The 20,488-nt window shown below is 39.3% G+C and overlaps 1 protein-coding gene across 1 annotated transcript in view; it reads right to left on the reverse strand.

Moving 5' to 3' along the window:
* Positions 1–16,032: 16,032 nt before the first annotated feature.
* AMOT (angiomotin) overlaps positions 16,033–20,488 on the reverse strand; it is an 83,446-nt gene continuing 78,990 nt past the window's right edge. Inside the window, exon 14 of the mRNA XM_023553901.2 lies at positions 16,033–20,303. Within this exon, the coding sequence (XP_023409669.2) occupies positions 20,206–20,303 (98 nt within the window). The 3' untranslated portion in view covers positions 16,033–20,205. The remainder of the gene's footprint in view (positions 20,304–20,488) is intronic.

A 20,488-nucleotide genomic window follows, 5' to 3' on the forward strand; every position in this document is an offset into this window, starting at 1 on the left:
TCTGGCCTGAACCATGTATTCCGACCCAACTTTCCCAGAGAGCCATGTATTGGATTTTCAGGTACTGATTCAGATTTTCTATTAAAGTGATACTTTGTTTTCCATTTGGCTACTGTTCCCTGCAAATCTTACTTATCATAAGGAATCTTATAAGGGAGGGCGTGATTGGCACTGAAGCATTCCAGAGCTCCCAAGTCCTATAGATAAACGTGGAAATTCTGGTGGTGTAGTGGTTAAGTGCTACAGCTGCTAACCAAAAGGCTGGCAGTTTGAATCCACCAGGCACTCCTTGGAAACTCTATGGGGCAGTTCTACTCTGTCCTACAGGGTCGCTATGAGTCAGAATCAACTCAAAGGCAATGGTTTTTTTTTAATGCATAAATGCCATCCAAATACTGTCAAAAATTTTACCCCAATTTTTAACAGAAATCTTCTCTCTTGACTCTCCTCTCAAACTGCTCTGCCTTAATATCCATTAAGAACCTCTTTTCTTCTGCCCACCCCTTAAATGCTGGTGTGATCCAAGGTCTTGTCCTTACGCCTTTTCGCTGCACCCTATATACTCTTTTAGGTAGTCTCAATCACTCCTGTGACCTTAAATACAGTGTACAGGCTGATGAGTTAAAAAAACCTTCTTCTCTAGTCTCGATGTCTCTCCTGAGCTTCAGACCCATATGTCTATCTGCCTACTTTCATTTCAACTTGGATGTCTCAAAGGCACCTCAACCGTAACATGTCCCAAACGAAACTGATTATCTCTTACTCCCTCCCCTCAAAGCTGCTCCGCCTCCTGTGTACTTGTAGTGCATTGCAGCACTCTTCCCAAAGCCACTCAACCAGAAACCTGGGAGTCATCTTAGATTCCTCTCTTTACCTTCCTCCCCGCCCACCACATTCATTCATTCACCATGTCCTGCTACCTCCTATTTACCTCTGAAATTCATCTCCTGCTCTCCATTCCCTTTGCCACTACCGACCCTAGTCCAAGCACTCATCAGTCCTCATTGAAAACAAACAAACAAAAACTATTGTAACAACCTGCTTCAAGTCTGAACCCCTTTCAATCTCTCCTCCAGGCTGCTGCCAGAGTGATTTTTCTAAAATGCAAAGCTGCTCATATCCCTCTCCTGTTTAAAAGCTTTTACAAGTCTCCAGATCCCTGTGTGTGGCATGTAATACTCTTTATGACGTGACTACTGCCTACCTTTCCTGCCTCACCTCTGATATTCTTCTTCGAATGCATTCTGTACCAACTGTCCTGAGCACTTGCATTACCCAAACACAAAGGCACCATGCTATTTCTTACCTTCATGCCTTTGCCTAGAATGCCCTTGTCCATTCCCCCCAACCCCGGCCAAGCTTTCTACACTCTAAAGAGACTCTGCAATCAATCTCCAGCAACTAGATCTAAGTGTCTTTATTGCATATAAGCAAGCAGGATTGTCTCTAAGTAAAACCATGGCTTCTGATCCCTCCTAACTATACCTTCAACATGTCTCTCTATTCCTTTTAACTGCTCCCCTCCCCTCATACCCATGTTTCATGCTTCCTTAGACCGTTGACCGTAACCTGCTCCCAGACTGCGGCGACACCCCTCTCAGGCCTGCCTTCCCTGGAGCACTGCATGTCCCAGCTCTTGCTCTACCCCAGCATAGTTTACAAATCCTATAGTCCATTTTGTCAGAGCTTTGCTAGGTGACCAGCTAGCTAACATCTGGTAGACATTCATTTTGAGACAACTGATGATGATGACTTCTTGTCACATGAAAGAATAATACAAGAAAGGGCGGGGCCAAGATGGCAGACTAGGTGGATGCTACCTTGGATCCCTCTTGCAACAAAGACTTGGAAAAACAAGTGAATCGGTCACATACATAACAATCTATGAACTCTGACCAACAAACACAGATTTAGAGATGGAGAACGAACAAATACGGGGAGACAGAGATTGTTTTCAGAGCCAGGAGCCAGCGCGCCAATGGATTTTCTGGAAAAACTAGTTTCCCAGTGATGGCTCAGAGACAGCAGTCCATATCAAACCACATAAAGAAGCAGACCATGACAGCTTCTACAACCCCCCAAACAAAAGAATCAAAATCTTTCCCAAATGAAGATACAATCATGGAATTATCAGATACAGAATATAAAAAACTAATTTACAGAATGCTTAAAGACATCACAAATGAAATTAGGCTAACTGCAGAAAAAGCCAAGGAACACACTGATAAAACTGTTGAAGAACTCAAAAAGATTATTCAAGAACATAGTGGAAAAATTAATAAGTTGCAAGAATCCATAGAGAGACAGCACGTAGAAATCCAAAAGATTAACAATAAAATTACAGAATTAGACAACACAATAGGAAGTCAGAGGAGCAGACTCGAGCAATTAGAATGCAGACTGGGACATCTGGAGGACCAGGGAATCAACACCAACATAGCTGAAAAAAAATCAGATAAAAGAATTAAAAAAAATGAAGAAACCCTAAGAATCATGTGGGACTCTATCAAGAAGGATAACTTGCGAGTGATTGGAGTCCCAGAACAGGGAGGGGGGACAGAAAACACAGAGAAAATAGTTGAAGAACTTCTGACACAAAACTTCCCTGACATCATGAAAGACGAAAGGATATCTATCCAAGATGCTCATCGAACCCCATTTAAGATTCATCCAAAAAGAAAAACACCAAGACATATTATCATCAAACTCGCCAAAACCAAAGATAAAGAGAAAATTTTAAAAGCAGCCAGGGAGAAAAGAAAGGTTTCCTTCAAGGGAGAATCAATAAGAATAAGTTCAGACTACTCAGCAGAAACCATGCAGGCAAGAAGGGAATGGGACGACGTATACAGAGCACTGAAGGAGAAAAACTGCCAACCAAGGATCATATAACCAGCAAAACTCTCTCTGAAATATGAAGGCGAAATTAAGATATTTACAGATAAACACAAGTTTAGAGAATTTGCAAAAACCAAACCAAGGCTACAAGAAATGCTAAAGGAGATTGTTTGGTCACATGACCAATAATATCAGGTACCAGCACAATACAAGGTCACAAAACAGAACGTCCTGATATCAACTCAAATAGGGAAAGCACAAAAACAAACAAACTAAGATTAATTCTAAAAAATAAATAAATAAACAAAATAATACACATAACAGGGAATCATGGAAATCAATAGATAAAAGATCACAATAATCAAAAAGAGGGAATAAATATAGGAGGCATTGAACTGCCAGATGGAGAGTGATACAAGGCGATATAGAAGGATACAGGTTAGGTTTTTACTTAGAAAAATAGGGGTAAATAATAAGGTAACCACAAAAAGGAATATCAACTGCATAACTCAAGAAAAAAGCCAAGAAAAACGTAACGACTCAACTAACATAAAGTTAAACATTATGAAAATGAGGATCTCACAATCTACTAAGAAAAACGTCTCAGCACAAAAAAGTATGTGGAAAAATGGAATGGCCAACAACACACATAAAAAGGCATCAAAATGACAGCACTAAAAACTTATTTATCTATAATTACCCTGAATGTAAATGGACTAAATGCACCAATAAAGAGACAGAGAGTCACGGACTGGATAAAGAAACACGATCCATCTATATGCTGCCTACAAGAGACACACCTTAGACTTAGAAACACAAACAAACTAAAACTCAAAGGATGGAAAAAAATATATCAAGCAAACAATAAGCAAAAAAGAACAGGAGTAGCAATATTAATTTCTGACAAAATAGACTTTAGACTTAAATCCACCACAAAGGATAAAGAAGGACACTATATAATGATAAAAGGGACAATTGATCAGGAAGACATAATCATATTAAATATTTATGCACCCAATGACAGGGCTGCAAGATACATAAATCAAATTTTAACAGAATTGAAAAGTGAGATAGACACCTCCACATTTATAGTAGGAGACTTCAACACACCACTTTCGGAGAAGGACAGGACATCCAGTAGAGAAGCTCAATAGAGACACGGAAGACCTACTTACAACAATCAACCAACTTGACCTCATTGACTTATACAGAACTCTCCACCCAACTGCTACAAAGTATACTTTTTTTTCTAGCACACATGGAACATTCTCTAGAATAGACCACATATTAGGTCATAAAACAAACCTTTGCAGAATCCAAAACATCAAAATATTACAAAGCATCTTCTCAGACCACAAGGCAATGAAGCTAGAAATCAATAACAGAAAAACGAGGGAAAAGAAATCAAATACTTGGAAAATGAACAATACCCTCCTGAAAAAAGACTGGGTTATAGAAGACATCAAGGAGGGAATAAGGAAATTCTTGAAACCAATGAGAATGAAAATACTTCCTATCAAAACCTCTGGGACACAGCAAAAGCAGTGCTCAGAGGCCAATTTATATCAATAAATGCACACATACAAAAAGAAGAAAGAGCCAAAATCAGAGAACTGTCCCTACAACTTGAACAAATAGAAACTGAGCAACAAAAGAATCCATCAGGCTCCAGAAGAAAACAAATAATAAAAATTAGAGCTGAACTAAATGAATTAGAGAACAGAAAAACAATTGAAAGAATTAACAAAGCCAAAAGCTGGTTCTTTGAAAAAATCAACCAAATTGATAAAGCATTGGCCAGACTGACCAAAGAAATACAGGAAAGGAAACAAATAACCCAAATAAGAAACGAGAAGGACCACATCACAACAGAACCAAATGAAATTAAAAGAATCATTTCAGATTACTACGAAAAATTGTACTCTAACAAATTTGAAAACCTAGAAGAAATGGATAAATTCTTGGAACAATACTACCTACCTAAACTAACACATTCAGAAGTAGAACAACTAAATAGACCCATAACAAAAAAAGAGATTGAAACGGTAATCAAAAAACTTCCAACAAAAAAAAGTCCTGGCCCAGACGGCTTCACTGCAGAGTTCTACCAAACCTTCAGAGAAGACTTAACACCACTATTACTGAAGGTATTTCAAAGCATAGAAAAAGACGGAATACTACCCAACTCATTCTATGAAGCTACCATCTCCCTGATTCCAAAACCAGGTAAAGACATTACAGAAAAAGAAAATTATAGACCTATATCCCTCATGAACATAGATGCAAAAATCCTCAACAAAATTCTAGCCAATAGAATCCAACAACACATGAAAAAAATAATTCACCCTGATCAAGTGGGATTTATACCAGGTATGGAAGGCTTTTTTTTTTTTTTTATGGAAGGCTGGTTTAATATCAGAGAAACTATTAATGTAATCCATCACATAAATGAAACAAACAATAAAAACCACATGATCTTATCAATTGATGCAGAAAAGGCATTTGACAAAGTCCAACACCCATTTATGATAAAAACTCTTACCAAAATAGGAATTGAAGGAAAATTCCTCAACATAATAAAGGGCATCTATGCAAAGCCAACAGCCAATATCACTCTAAATGGAAAGAACCTGAAAGCATTTCCCTTGAGAATGAGAACCAGACAAGGATGCCCTTTATCACCGCTCTTATTCAACATCGTACTTGAAGTCCTAGCCAGGGCAATTAGGCTAGACAAAGAAATAAAGGGTATCCGGATTGGCAAGGAGGAAGTAAAGCTATCACTATTTGCAGATGACATGATCGTATACATGGAAAACCCTAAGGAATCCTCTAGAAAACTACTGAAACTAATAGAAGAGTTTGGCAGAGTCTCAGGTTATAAAATAAACATACAAAAATCACTTGGATTCCTCTACATCAACAAAAAGAACACCGAAGAGGAAATAACCAAATCAATACCATTCACAGTAGCCCCCAAGAAGATAAAATACTTAGGAGTAAATCTTACCAAGGATGTAAAAGACCTATACAAAGAAAACTACAAAGCTCTACTACAAGAAATTCAAAAGGACATACTTAAGTGGAAAAACATACCCTGCTCATGGATAGGAAGACTTAACATAGTAAAAATGTTTATTCTACCAAAAGCCATCTATACATATAACGCACTCCCGATCCAAATTCCAATGTCATATTTTAAGGGGATAGAGAAACAAATCACCAATTTCATATGGAAGGGAAAGAACCCCCGGATAAGCAAAGCATTACTGAAAAAGAAGAAGAAAGTGGGAGGCCTCACTTTACCTGATTTCAGAACCTATTATATAGCTATAGTAGTCAAAACACCCTGGTACTAGTACAACAACAGGCACATAGACCAATGGAACAGAATTGAGAACCCAGATATAAATCCATCCACGTATGAGCAGCTGATATTTGACAAAGGACCAGTGTCAGTTAATTGGGGAAAAGATAGTCTTTTTAACAAATGGTGCTGGCATAACTGGATATCCATTTGCAAAAGAATGAAACAGGACCCATACCTCACACCATGCACAAAAACTAACTCCAAGTGGATCAAAGACCTAAACATAAAGACTAAAACGATAAAGATCATGGAAGAAAAAATAGGGACAACCTTAGGAGCCCTAATACAGGGCATAAACAGAATACAAAACATTACCAAAAATGATGAAGAGAAACCAGATAACTGGGAGCTCCTAAAAATCAAACACCTATGCTCATCTAAAGACTTCACCAAAAGAGTAAAAAGACCACCTACAGATTGGAAAGAATATTCAGCTATGACATCTCAGACCAGCGCCTGATCTCTAAAATCTACATGATTCTGTCAAAACTCAACCACAAAAAGACAAACAACCCAATCAAGAAGTGGGCAAAGGATATGAACACACATTTCACTAAAGAAGATATTCAGGCAGCCAACAGATACATGAGAAAATGCTCCCGATCATTAGCCATTAGAGAAATGCAAATTAAAACTACGATGAGATTCCATCTCACACCAACTAGACTGGCATTAATCCAAAAAACACAAAATAATAAATGTTGGAGAGGCTGCGGAGAGATTGGAACTCTCATACACTGCTGGTGGGAATGTAAAATGGTACAACCACTTTGGAAATCCATCTGGCGTTATCTTAAACAGTTAGAAATAGAACTACCATATAACCCAGAAATCCCACTCCTCGGAATATACCCTAGAGATACAAGAGCCTTCACACAAACAGATATATGCACACCCATGTTTATTGCAGCTCTGTTTACAATAGCAAAAAGTTGGAAGCAACCAAGGTGTCTGTCAACGGATGAATGGGTAAATAAATTGTGGTATATTCACACAATGGAATACTACGCATCGATAAAGAACAGTGACGAATCTCTGAAACATTTCATAACATGGAGGAATCTGGAAGGCATTATGCTGAGCGAAATTAGTCAGAGGCAAAAGGACAAATATTGTGTAAGACCACTATTATAAGATCTTGAGAAATAGAAAAAACTGAGAAGAACATATACTTTTGTGGTTATGAGGGGGGGAGGGAGGGAGGGAGGGAGAGGGTTTTTTATTGATCAATCTGTAGATAAGAACTGCTTTGGGTGAGGGGAAAGACAACACTCAATACAAGGAAGGTCAGCCCAATTGGACTGGACTAAAAGCAAAGAGGTTTCCAGGATAAAATGAATGCTTCAAAGGTCAGCGGACCAGGGGCTGGGGTCTGGGGAACATGGTTTGAGGGGACTTCTAAGTCAATTGGCAAAATAATTCTATTATGAAAACATTCTGCATCCCACTTTGAAATGTGGCGTCTGGGGTCCTAAATGCTAACAAGCGGCCATCTAAGATACATCAATTGGTCTCAACCCACCTGGAGCAAAGGAAAATGAAGAACACCAAGGTCACACAACAACTAAGAGCCCAAGAGACAGAAAGGGCCACATGAACCAGAGACCTACATCATCCTGAGACCAGAAGAACTAGTTGGTGCCCGGCCACAATCGATGACTGCCCTGTCAGGGAGCACAACAGAGAACTCCTGAGGGAGCAGGAGATCAGTGGGATGCAGACCCCAAATTCTCATAAAAAGACCATACCTAATGGTCTGACTGCGACTAGAGGAATCCCGGTGGCAATGCTCCCCAGACCTTCTGTTGGCACAGGACAGGAACCATCACAGAAGACAACTCATCAGACATGAAAGGGACTGGTCAGCGGGGGGGGAGAGAGATACTGATGAAGAGAGAGCTAATTAAATCAGGTGGACAGTGAAAAAAATAAAAAGAATAATACAAGTAAAAGCCAATACTTACATAGTACTTACCATGAGACAGACATTCTTCTAAGTGCCTTACTTATATTAACCCACTTAAACCTCATGACAGCTCTATGAGATAGGTACTATTTTAAGTATAGATGAGGACACTGAATCATGGTCATGTACTCGAAAGTGGGTAGAGCAGATTCAAACCTAGGTATTCTGGCTCCAGAGTGTGTGCTCATAGCCACCACTCTCTTGGTGTCATATCACCTTAATTATGTCACCACTTTTTGGAAGGCAGTATGGTATAATGGTTAGGAATGTGGGCTCTTCAGATAGAACTCGATTCAAATCAAAACTCTCACTAGCTGTGGCCTTGAGCAAGTTAATCAACCTCTCTGATTCTCAGCTTCCTCTTTATAAAATGGGCATAGTTGTTGTGAGGATTAAATGAGTTAAGCAATATATGTTAAATGCTCAGTATAGCACCCAGTACATAATAACTCTTTAATAACTCATTGATTGTTATACCCAGGCCCAGTGCCCTAAAGTCAATTCCGACTCATAGCAACCCTGTAGGACGCAGTAGAATGTTGATTGTTAGAGTGAATAAAAATAACTACCTTCTAATGATGGAGATTTTGGATACCAAAGGGACACAGGAATATAACGAAGTGGTTGAGAGAAGGACTTTGAATCCTAACTCTGTCTCTTAGCAACTAAGTGACCTTAGACAAGTTACTTAATCCCACAATACCTCAGTTTCCTCATCTGCAAAATAAGGATAATAATAGTATTTATTTCTTAGGCTTACAGATGATGAAATTACCTAAAACGTGTAATATACTTAGAAGAGTGCCTGGTACTTAGTATGTGCTATGTAAATGTTTGCTTATGATAACAAACGTATTTCCTTGAAGCCCTTGCCACTTCTGCCCATGTATTTGGTCCACCTTATATACAACTTTGTTTTGGTAACATTTGTCCCAAGATTCTTCTATTTTTAATTAGAAGTGTCCTCAAAGTCAGGGATTTGACTTCTTCACTATACGCCCACAGCCAGCAGAGTGGCTGGGACATGGTCTGATGAATGAATTAATACATGAATGCATGATCTGAATCTGAATAAATAAACAAACGTATAAAAACTTGGGTTGAAGTCCTGGGTCTGGTATAACATCTTTAAGTGGGACCAATTTTTCTGACCAAACAGTACAGTGCAAAGCTCCTTCCTGCCCATTGTGGTCACTTATTAAATATGTAATAAATAACACTTAAATAACAGCATGCAAATAGCATATTCCATTTCAATTTATCTCAACATGCTACCTCATAGTTCTTTATCTGAAAGCAGGCACGACAGATCATTCATTTGACCTTACATATCAAGTATCAACAGGAAATAGCTACCTTTTTTCAAAGCATGGCAGCCAGAGGGTCTGGAACTGATCTAGCTAAGGCAAGCTGAGGTGGTTTTTTGTGCACTTATGCTGGGGGATGTCGATTCCTTAATTATGGAGGCCCCTAAAGCAAGGGTTTTTAATCTTGATGATTCATCAGAATCACTTAGGGAGTTTATTAAATATGCAGATACTCAGGTTTCATACCAGACCGACTGAATCATATTGCCTGAGGATGGAGGCCCAGGAATCTGTATTTTTATAAATCTGCCCAAATGGCTCTAAAGCAGTACCTTAAGCACAAGTCAGGATTGGCCAGCAGACGTCACTGAATCCTTCCTGATCTACTCCATCCACCTGTCCTGTTGTCCTAAACTGAGCACATTTACTTGGAAAGCAATGTCTATAGCAAGTAGCTCAGACCATATCCCAAAGGCATTCATAGGTCTGTTCTCATGGACCATGAGAGAGAACAAGGGCCCTGTCATACATAGCATCTGGAAACCAAATGTTTTCCTAGGCAGTTGGTGAAGCAAGGGTGGCAAGCAGTGTGGCCTGTGCTGGAAGCAGTCCCCAAGCCTGTGGTTTTTCATTCTGTCCTGATGCATTGGCTGCTAAGGTGATATAGTCTGAAGGAGCCCCTGTTTCTTTGGATGGCTAGAAATAAATAGAACTGTTAAATGGAGCATAAAATCAGAAGCACATCAATATTTTTAAAACAAAAGAAAAAATTTTAAAATGATTCCATTTTTTTTAGTTTTACTTTTAGTTCTAAAGAAGCGGGGCGGGGAGGGGGGAATACCAGAAGAAGGTGCAGAAATAATCCCATCTGCTACAGAAGGCCTGCACAGAATTTGACCACTAAAAAAAGAAACAGACTGTTCCTAGCTTCAGCAATTCAGCTTCTCATGGTTCAATCCAGCCAGCCTTACCACAGAGGAATTCAGCAATTTGCTCAGAAATGTGGCTTTAGTTTAAAACACAAATAACCCCCTGCTATGAAACAGTCGTCAATTCAACAAACCCAATACTAAATTTCAGCAGTCCTTGTCTGGAGATACAGACACCACTCATTCACGCACTACACAAGACTCCTTCCTGTGTTTAGGGGCCTCGACCAGGGAGGGATTTCTCTTCCCCCTTGATTTGTAGCCATTTCCTACATGACCCCTGTGTGCAAGTCTGTATGTGCCCAAAGCATGATGGGAAGGCAGTGTAGGCCAGCTGAAAACAGACACCTAGGCCAGCTTGAAAATGACTTCTGAAGAGGTCCAACCAGGAAAGAGATGCACACGTAGGCCTGACAAACCCAAGATCATCAGGTCAGACAGCAGGCGCTGACTCACAGGCTGCAGTGGCCGACGAATCCCAAGATCGCAGGAAAGACAGCATGCCACTGGCTCGCAGGCTGTGGAGGGTGATGAATCCCAAGACTGGCAGGTGAGCAGCTAGCTCAAGTCTCAAGAACTAGAGGTCAGATGATGACAAGCTGGAAAATCCATTTCTATACTGGAGGCAGGCCACACACCCAAGGAAACTCCCTTTCAACTGATGGGTTGCTCATAGCAGATCTCATCATGGAGTTAATTAGATCATTGCAGAACTTCCAAATTACATCATTACATAACTGCCAAACCACTGAGAATCATGGCCCAGACAAGTTGACACACAGCTGTAACCATCAGAGGTATCATTGTGGCTCAGCGATTGCCATGTTCCTCTTGGTCATCTATGCAACATGACACATGCCTAGATTATTTGCTTTTAATCTTTCTTGTTTGCATCCTTATTCTTCTACAACTGAATAAGTGCAAATTACTGTAGACTCCTAGCTTAAAAAGAAATATAAGCTATCCTGCTTTGACGCAATTTTCATGTCCTCAGATTTTTCTAGGAAATGTTTTCTTGTGTCTTCTTTGGGAAATGACAAGTATTGTAGGAGAATGGAGCAGGTATAGCCAAGATGAGAGAATGAAATATCAAATATAGGTATAACTAGTGAAAAAGGAAAAAATAAGCCTTGATTAATAGATCCATAGACTTGTAGAATATTTGCAGTATATTCAGATTTTAAAATGTCTTTTATCTGTGCCTCATAGACAATTTTGGATCCATGTGAAAGAATTTATGACCTCAGAGGCAGTATTTAGTCTTGTGGAATCATGGAATGTAAGAGCCAGAAGGGACATTAGGGATCATAATCCAGTGACTTCATATTACAGAATGGTCACTGGAGCTAAATGAGCTGGCCAAGATCACAAATGTGATTGTGGTTACCTCAAGGGTTATAAAGCTTGTAATCCAATAAAAGTAACCAACAACATACCCTATTTGATCAGAGCAGTAAGCCCAACCACTTAAAGAGTCATATTTGGGTAGGATAGGCAGCCATTTCACTATAAGGTCTAAGGGTGAGTTAAGAATAAAATGCCTGCTGACTAAAGTAAAGGTATGTGTGATGATAGCTAATAGGTAGAGTGGGCTTACCCATTTGACTACGCACAGTTGGAAGACTATTATGTAGGAGGGGAACTGAAGAGAAGAAGGGAAGTAAGATAAATTCCAGGAAATCCTCTGCCAGTGTTTCTCTAAGTATGTAGTCTCAGGATCAGTGACATCAAAATTTCCTGAGAAGCTTGTTAAAAGAAAATTCCTGGGCCTTATTCTAGAACTACAGAGTAACATCTCTGAAGGCAAGGCCAAGAAATCTGCATTGTCTAAGCACCTGAGGTGATTCCAATACAGCTAATTTGGAGAGGGCTTCAAGAAATACTGCTCTTGGTGAATATCAGAGAAAATATTGATGCCATGTCAGTAATAAGAAAAAGAAGATACTCAGAACAAAGCATGATAATGGTTCTGATGGGATAAGAGTCCAGGATATTTGGATCCTTGCTCCAAATTCATCAATAACTATAAAAGTTTGGGCTAGCTGTTTTACTTGTTGTGGCCCCATTTGATCTACATTGCAATAGGAAGCTTTTGAAGGATTTTAAGCAAGGGAATGACATGATCTGAGTTATATTTGTTGCTGAATGGAGACTGAATAAAAGGGACATGGAGGCTATTGAGAGAGTCTGGGTGAGAGATAGTGGTGGTTTAGAATAGGTCGTTGGTGACAAATGTGGAACGAATTGAATGGGTTTTGAGATTTATTTTGATAGGATCAGCGATGGATTTGATATTGACTATCAAGCTATCAGAGGTGTCAAGGATGACTCATGAGTTTCTGTCTGGTGATGAATGGTTGAAGTTTTAGGAGGTATGAATGAATCAAGGGTTTAGATGATTGAGCATGAAGTCCAGATCAGGAAGGTAGGGGCTAAGAGCCTGGGAAAAAAATGGAGGTATTAAGGCACATGAGGTCTCTCTGAGGTCAAAGTACAGATAATCACAGTAGGAGAAATGGAAGGATGGGAGACTGTAGCCAGAGAGTGAGGTACTGGTGTACAAATTTCCATAGTGGAGCAGTACTGGATGATGACCTCGTCTGTGTTTAGCCATGGGCACAATAGGATGAAGTGTAGTGGACGTGGAGGTTAGTCAAGGTGGACAGAGCAAGGAACTGATAGGCCAAGATGTTGGCTGGATTGTCTACATGGACCCTGAAGTCATCCATGATGACATGTCTTGGGCTAGAGAGGACCACTGTCATCCAGGGGCCAAATGCATCAGTGCAGTTGGAATAGTAACCAAATCACTTTTGATGGGGGTAGCATGAAGCAGCTGAGTGACAAGGACATTAAGAAAACTGGAGCTATCTGTATGGTGGAAGAGGAATAATGGTTTGGAACTTAAATTGGGGAGCAAAGAAAATACCCTACCCTTTGATATGTGGGTTGTGGAAGAACAAACAGCATTTTTGGAAGACCTGAGGTTTCAGTTAAGCCAGCAGTTGTAATATCAAAGGAAGAAGCTTTGTAAGAGGCAAAGCACAAAATTGTGGTCATATTTATTTGTTTGGTGAGTTATATATTTTGGGTCCAGGTGTAGTACTTTATATTTTTCATTAAAGACAGTCTCGGGGTCACAAACGTCTGACTTATGTACAACCCATAGTTATACGAACCAACCCCCATAAAGTCTATTACATTATAAATTTGAGGTATGAACAATGGTCCATAATAACAAATGGTCACTACTTTGCCAGGTGCATCAAATCATTATTATTATTACCATATTATTACGTTAATGATGTTTTAGATTATTTGGAAGTGTTTCTTTAATGTTTTTTATGCGTAGAAGCTCCACTATATACTAAGGCAAACAACTGACTAATGTTAGATACGAACTGTACCTAACCGTTCCGACTTATGTACAAATTCAACTTAAAGACAAACTTAGGGATGGAAAAAAATCATAATCTGGGGACTTCTTGTATTAAAAAGTTCATCTTTACCCACACTGAAATATTTATAGATAAAATGATATAATGTTCTGGAATGTGTCTCAAAATAATATGAAGTAGGTGTATGCAATAAATGAAGCAAGACTGGCCATGAATTGGTATTTATTGAAGCCCAGTAACAGGTACATGGAGGTTCCTTAAACTATTCTGTTGACTCTTGTATATATCTGAATTTTAAAATGAAAAGTTAAAGAAATTATTGCATCTTTACAGATTCAACCCATTGTTTTGTCTGGAATCTTTTTTATATTCAGACTTCGTGAGGCTCTCCTATCCCTTTTCCATGAGGTCCACAGTGACAGGTATTATCCAATTTTACATTTTAAAAAACTTATCTGGTCCTCCGTTAAGGGATTTGTCCACAGGTAAACTGTAGAGGCAGACCTAGGACTAGAACTTCATGCTCTTTTGATTTCTAGACTAGTATGTCCTACCACTTTGAATGAGTTTGTAAGTTTCCATTAGCAGGTTATTACTGAACGTTAAAATTCAGAATAGTTCTCTGGGGCCTTTGATCTTAGAAACACAGACTTCATTTGATTGCAGGTCTGACAAAGTAGAGATTGCCTTAGCACATGCTATTTCGTCTCCATGGAATGTTTGTCCTCATCCCTTGGTTCATCGTGTTAACATCTACGCATCCTTCAAAGGTAATCTTAGGCCCCTGTTATGGATTGAATTGTGTCCTCCCAAAATATGTGTTGTGAATCCTAACTTCCATGCTTGTAGTTATAATCCCATTTGGGAATGGTGTTCTTTGTCATGTTAATGAGGCAAGCTTAGTGTAGGGTGCATCTTGAGCTAATCTCTTTTGAGATATAAAGGAGATTAAACAAGCAAGGGAAAGAAGCAGAGATGGAGGAAGAGAGATGCCAAGCCACATGAAAATCGCCCAGGAGCAGAAGCTCAGAGACAAGGACCTTCCTCCAAAGCTGACAGAGAGAGAAGGCCTTCCCCAGAGCCAGCACCCTGAACTCAGACCTCTAGCTTCCTAAACTGTGAGTAAATAAACTTCTGTTTGTTAAAGTCACCTATTTATGGTATTTTTGTTATAGCAGCACTAGATAACTAAGACATTGCCCACCCGGTTATCCCAAAAATCATTTCTTCTCTGGCACTAGCTCGCTATCTTGTTCAAATTTTTGTCATTTCATATACCACAATGAATTGTCTCTCTCCGTGTGTTAGTTTTCTAATAAACTAGAAGCAGGGGCCAGGTTTTTTAAAATTTGGTATTCTAGGACCTTTTTATATAATGACAACACTAGTAAGTAGTTATTAAACAACTTTCAATTGCCTGAAACCATTAGTAGAGGTGCTAGGTAAATGAAAAAAAAAAAAGTCATGGGAGGCAAAATAAATACCCTAGGTTTGGTCAGTTTGTTCATCTAAGGAGTACTTTACAATATGTTTCCAATGCGCTATAAAATTTTGATGTTGTGGAAATCACTTTTCTTCTTGGAAATCAGGTCCCATCACTTAGGGTTCTTCATTCAGTGTAAAAAATGTTATAAACCCATACAATCCCACTTTCCTCAAAAAAACCCAAAAAATTTCCTTCAGGGTAAGATGGAGGTAGAGGTGGTCAGAAGCAGGAGTTTTTCTTGCAACTGAGTAACTAACACATATTGGCTGTACAGATAGCTTATCACATTAGGGAATGCCCACAGGGAGGGAGCTGAAGTACCATACAGATAACAGATGTTGTATTATTGGGTAATTTCTAGAAACACTCTTACACCGTGATCTCAGTTTTGAAGGAATGCTTGGTTTTCCTTCTCACAAATGACTGCTTATTAAGAACGGGAAACTATATATTTCCCAAAGGAATATTTTGCAAAGCATTATAGAAAGGTATAGTTGACTTAATGCCATCTTCTTCGTCCTTAAAGAGAAGGGTGGCTTTCACAAATACAGTTTTTAAAACTCATTATAAATAGGGAGGGAATATAGCCCAATTTCAAAAATGCCCAATTTAGATTTGTATAAATTCTATACTCCCTCCCCACCCCTTTGCAACACCCATCTGGCAAATTTCACTGTGAAAAAGTGTCATTTCAAAGCCCTGGAGGATCTTTTTTCCTCCCCACTCAGGTTTGGGACTCACTGGTGAACAGGAGGCACAGGGAGGGCAGCGTAAAGGCAGCCTTAACATTTCCAGTGAAGAGAGCCAACTCGTTTGTGGTTTGATTTGCTTTTAATAACAAGCTCCCTCAACCAAAACTGATGAATTGGCATAAGAACAAGGGTACAAAAGAACATCAAGGGGCCTTCCAAAAAATGCTAACCAAAGGATAAATTCTCTGCTTTGGGTGGTCATCATTTTATCCCTTGGAACCAGGAGATCAGAAAAAAAAAATGCAAAGCTTCTTACATATGCTGTCTGACGATATAAAGAGACCCATTAGAGCATGTGGCCCATGATGTTGTCTTCATACTTTATAATCACATTCCATACTTCGAGCAAATGCAAATTCTGCTGCACGTTGCCCTTTAATGGCAATTTCACCACATACTGAATTGAAAGTAATCATTTTAAAATAACTAACTTTATTGTCAGTGAAAAGACAGGCACAAAGAGATTCAAACCTGCTTAACTTTATTGGGACTAGCTCAGTTGATTACAGAAGGGAGTCTCAATCATTATGGGGCTACATAAGTTTGAAATCAAAGGTGATTCTTCTCTAGTCATCTCCCAACCCCAGATACCCATTTTACAAACACATGCCATTAATCACAAGGGAGGCCAGAAGGATGTCTGATGGCTCTATGTGACCCATCGTTGCTACCGGAAAAAATAAACAAACTCCTGACACTTGTCCTACTGATGATGTATGGCACTTGGAAGATGTATTTCCAAGAATCATGGCAGGCTGAAATTGGTGGCAATTAGCCCATATTTTATGCCTTCTTTTGAAAATATTTTTAGTAAGGATGCAAACATTTTAAGTAACACATTCCATATGTGAATGAGCAATTGAGATAACAGGAGATTGTATGGCTAACAGACATGAGAATATAATTTATAAAAGTTAGTGCACATGTACACATTTTAAGCTGCCACATTCTGAGTATTTAAGCTCTCCATAAAAAGTGGTTTGTACAATCTGTTTGCTCATTTTCCAATTGTTCTACCCACCCAACAGTGTAATAACAAGAAGAAAATACACCAGGTCTCTTGGTATGTTTCCTATGGCAGATGATGGCAGATATTTCCACTTCCTGCTGCCCTGTCACCCTGAAGCTCAAAAGCAGCATTGAAAATAAATCCTTCATTAAAACAACAATTGAGATACATGATTTTAAAAGAATGCTCAAGCTACTTTTATTTGATAAAAATGGTTAATAGGAGTATTATATCAAGTACATTTCTTCTAATGAAGTTTTTTTTTTCTTCTTTTTTTTCTATACATGGGACCCTGGGGTACAAAAGACTTAGAAGTTCCCCAGAAATCACCAGGCAGTACAAGTTAAGACAACAAGGCCACCCTCCTGTCCTGAGGTGCCAGTAAAATGCATAGATAGGTGAGGGTCCACAAAGGATCCCCAAATGTTACATCCACACAATAGTGAAAAGGTGACTAACTTGAGATTTCTCCCATAAACCTGAACTGAAAAAATGACACCTACTAGAGATTTTTCTGAAAAGGCGGAATCTACCTTCTTCGTAAACACTGACATTGACATGGACTTCTTTCCATCTCTTAGCTGTACGATATTGTCTTAGCAAATTATCTGGGATTAAAAAATGAGGGGAAAGGGACTGCCTCTGGAGTGAGGGGGAAGAGTTGTTCTGGACAGTTCAAAATAGTACTTAGCCAAGAACTTCCTCCTTTCCCAAAATACATGACTCTAAAGAGATTGCTGCCACACAGTGTGGAATGTACGACATCTGTCACCTTACAGAATGTGATTAAAAGCATGGCTCCCAGAGCCAGCAAAAATTCTGGTAATGTGTGTTATGGCCATGAAAGGAGAAAATGAAAGATTTTGTTTGCTGTTTAATGTATTTATTTGGATAGAGATTAGTTCTCCTGAAGTTTGCTACTTTTGCTTCTACTCTTTAAGTATTTTTTTTTTCTTATGAGTAAGGGGTTGTATGGATGAGAATTAACACAACTGCACTTTTAATTTCCATCTGGCATTTACTTTATAACTGAGGACGAATGTATAGGATGATCACTTCATTACTGAATATGCGAAATGACTGGCTGAAAATCATATCACCCTCCTTCTTGTCTTTTCCCACATATTGAAAGTTAATTCCTTTGGAAGATAATTAATCGCTGCACAAAAATATTGTTAAATATGCCATTCCTATACTCACAGAGGAACCCCATAAGATGATCCAAGATACTCAATCTCATAGCAAGAAAAGTGAGATGAGTTTCTTAGGGGGACGCACTTCATGTGACTCAATCTTGAAATTGGGATCAGGAAAGGTAAAACGTTGTAAAAGGCACTGTGGGAGAGCCAAGGTAGGAATTCAGAACTCTGGACAAACTACTCAAGCCAGGGACATTTTAGAAAATACATATGCCCTGAGCTGTGAAGATGCCTTTTTTTAAAACGAGGCTTTTTTTTGATACAGGGGTTTCCCAAAATAAGCATGGTAATCGGCAGAGTGGTAAGTTGTGTTGTGTGACCTTAAAAAAGTCACTTATGTTCTCTAGGTCTCAGATTCTTCATCTCTAAGATGAGGGGGTAGGGCTATATTGTTAAAATTCCTTCTAGCCACTATGGCTCATGACGTAAAATATCAGGCCTATGCTTCTGTAAATGTGGTTTCTAACTAACATACCCCCAAATCTGTAGCCCCCACCCTTATCTAACATTCCTGCATGCCCATCACCCTCCCTAAACCCCTGAAAACTGATCTTAATGACATCATCTGCGGCTCTGTCACCTTAATGGTGGGCACAGAGGTGACACATGGCAGGGACCTGTGGCAATAGGCATCTCCCCTCTGAGTCCTTGGAGGCAACCCCATGACAAGGCTTGGGGCCACCTCCTTCTTTGGTCCCTGCCCACGTGCACGTTTCCTGTTGGTTTCCAAAGGTATTCCAAGTTGGAGTCAACTGGCAGTGAGAAGAGGTAGTTGAGGATACTGCTGCAATCAACCTCTCCCCTGACTGCAGCAGAGTACTTCTACATTTCTGATGCTATTCCCTTGGAGGTGAGAGTCAAACGCGCCTTTTAAGACTTAAGGTGAGAATTCGAGAAAACAAAATGAGTTACTTCAAAGTCGTCACCAGAAATCCAAAGCATTAAACTGGCCAACAAAATGCTTTCTCATTGCAAATGATTAGCAAATTTGAGACTGGTGACCCAGCCAATGACTTTGTGCCGTAGTAGAAATAAACACTCAGCTGATGGGTCTTAAGAAAGATAAGCAAGCTGTGTTCATGGCTACACACAGACCACAAAAGTCTTCAAACAGCACCTTATGCAACTCTTCATCAAGGCCTCTGATGTTTTAACTCCCTGTGAGAGAGGAAGATGAACACTGCTCTCTGCTAATTTACTCTCCTAGCAACTGAAAGCAATATGTTAAATATCCAAATGCATAAATTACTCCAGAGTGTATATATGAATGTATGAACCTCCACTAGGGAACCAAAATAATTCACTTTCAAATCACCACTGAAATGAAGATGAACACAAAACCTTGGGGCAGGACAGCTAAGAAATTGGGAGGGAAAGTTAGCTTAAGCACCCTTCCACACCACTCACTGATATTCCCCACTTTTTCTCCAGCTAACGAAGCTCTTAAAACTGTTCCTTTTCATTAGCCAGATGAGAAAGCTTTCTCTAGATGCTGTTTAGATGGTAACTGCACAAAAGAGCAAATACACAAATTCTCTCTGGCTTCCCACTTTTGAACTACATGTTACAAACTGCCTTCACCACATACCGTGCTCTTCAATTAAAAAGTGATTTGGTATATAGAAATTTTCAACAAATTTAAGTACATTAAAAACATTGACGTATATCCAAATATTAACAGTCCCAGCATTTGTATAAATCCAAAGGATAAACCTTAGATCACATTCTGATTAACCTGTGTTTAGAGGTACTCTCTAAGTAATACCAGTATAGACTGGAGTTTGTATGGTATTATATAAGTATTATATTGTTCCAAAAAAAAAAAAAAAGCCCTTTAAAAAATATCCCCACCCCCGCCCCACGTCCTCACCCTCAAAAGAAGAAAAACAAAAGGGAAAAAAAATGATTAAAAGCATTCTTGCTGATAAGCCGCAGCTCTTGATTTGGCCATTCAGATGAGATATTCCACCATCTCTGCATCAGGCTCTTGTCCCAGGATCTGAATGGGAGTTTTTCTTTCCAGAGTATTGGAGTGGAAAATAGGACCATCTAAACGAAAATAAGAGGTTAGAAAGCATTGAGGGACAAGATAAAAACTCAAATTTCTAGAAATAGACAGCATTAGAGCTCCTGTGAAGCCAATGGCAAAGAGAGGCATGTCTGCCACACCCCTCAATTACCTGAGCAGTTATTTCTCTGGGAGAATGGCCTCTACTTATATCCTTTCCCATTTT

Source organism: Loxodonta africana, chromosome X, assembly GCF_030014295.1.
Source record: "Loxodonta africana isolate mLoxAfr1 chromosome X, mLoxAfr1.hap2, whole genome shotgun sequence".
Classification (NCBI taxonomy): Eukaryota; Metazoa; Chordata; class Mammalia; order Proboscidea; family Elephantidae; genus Loxodonta; species Loxodonta africana.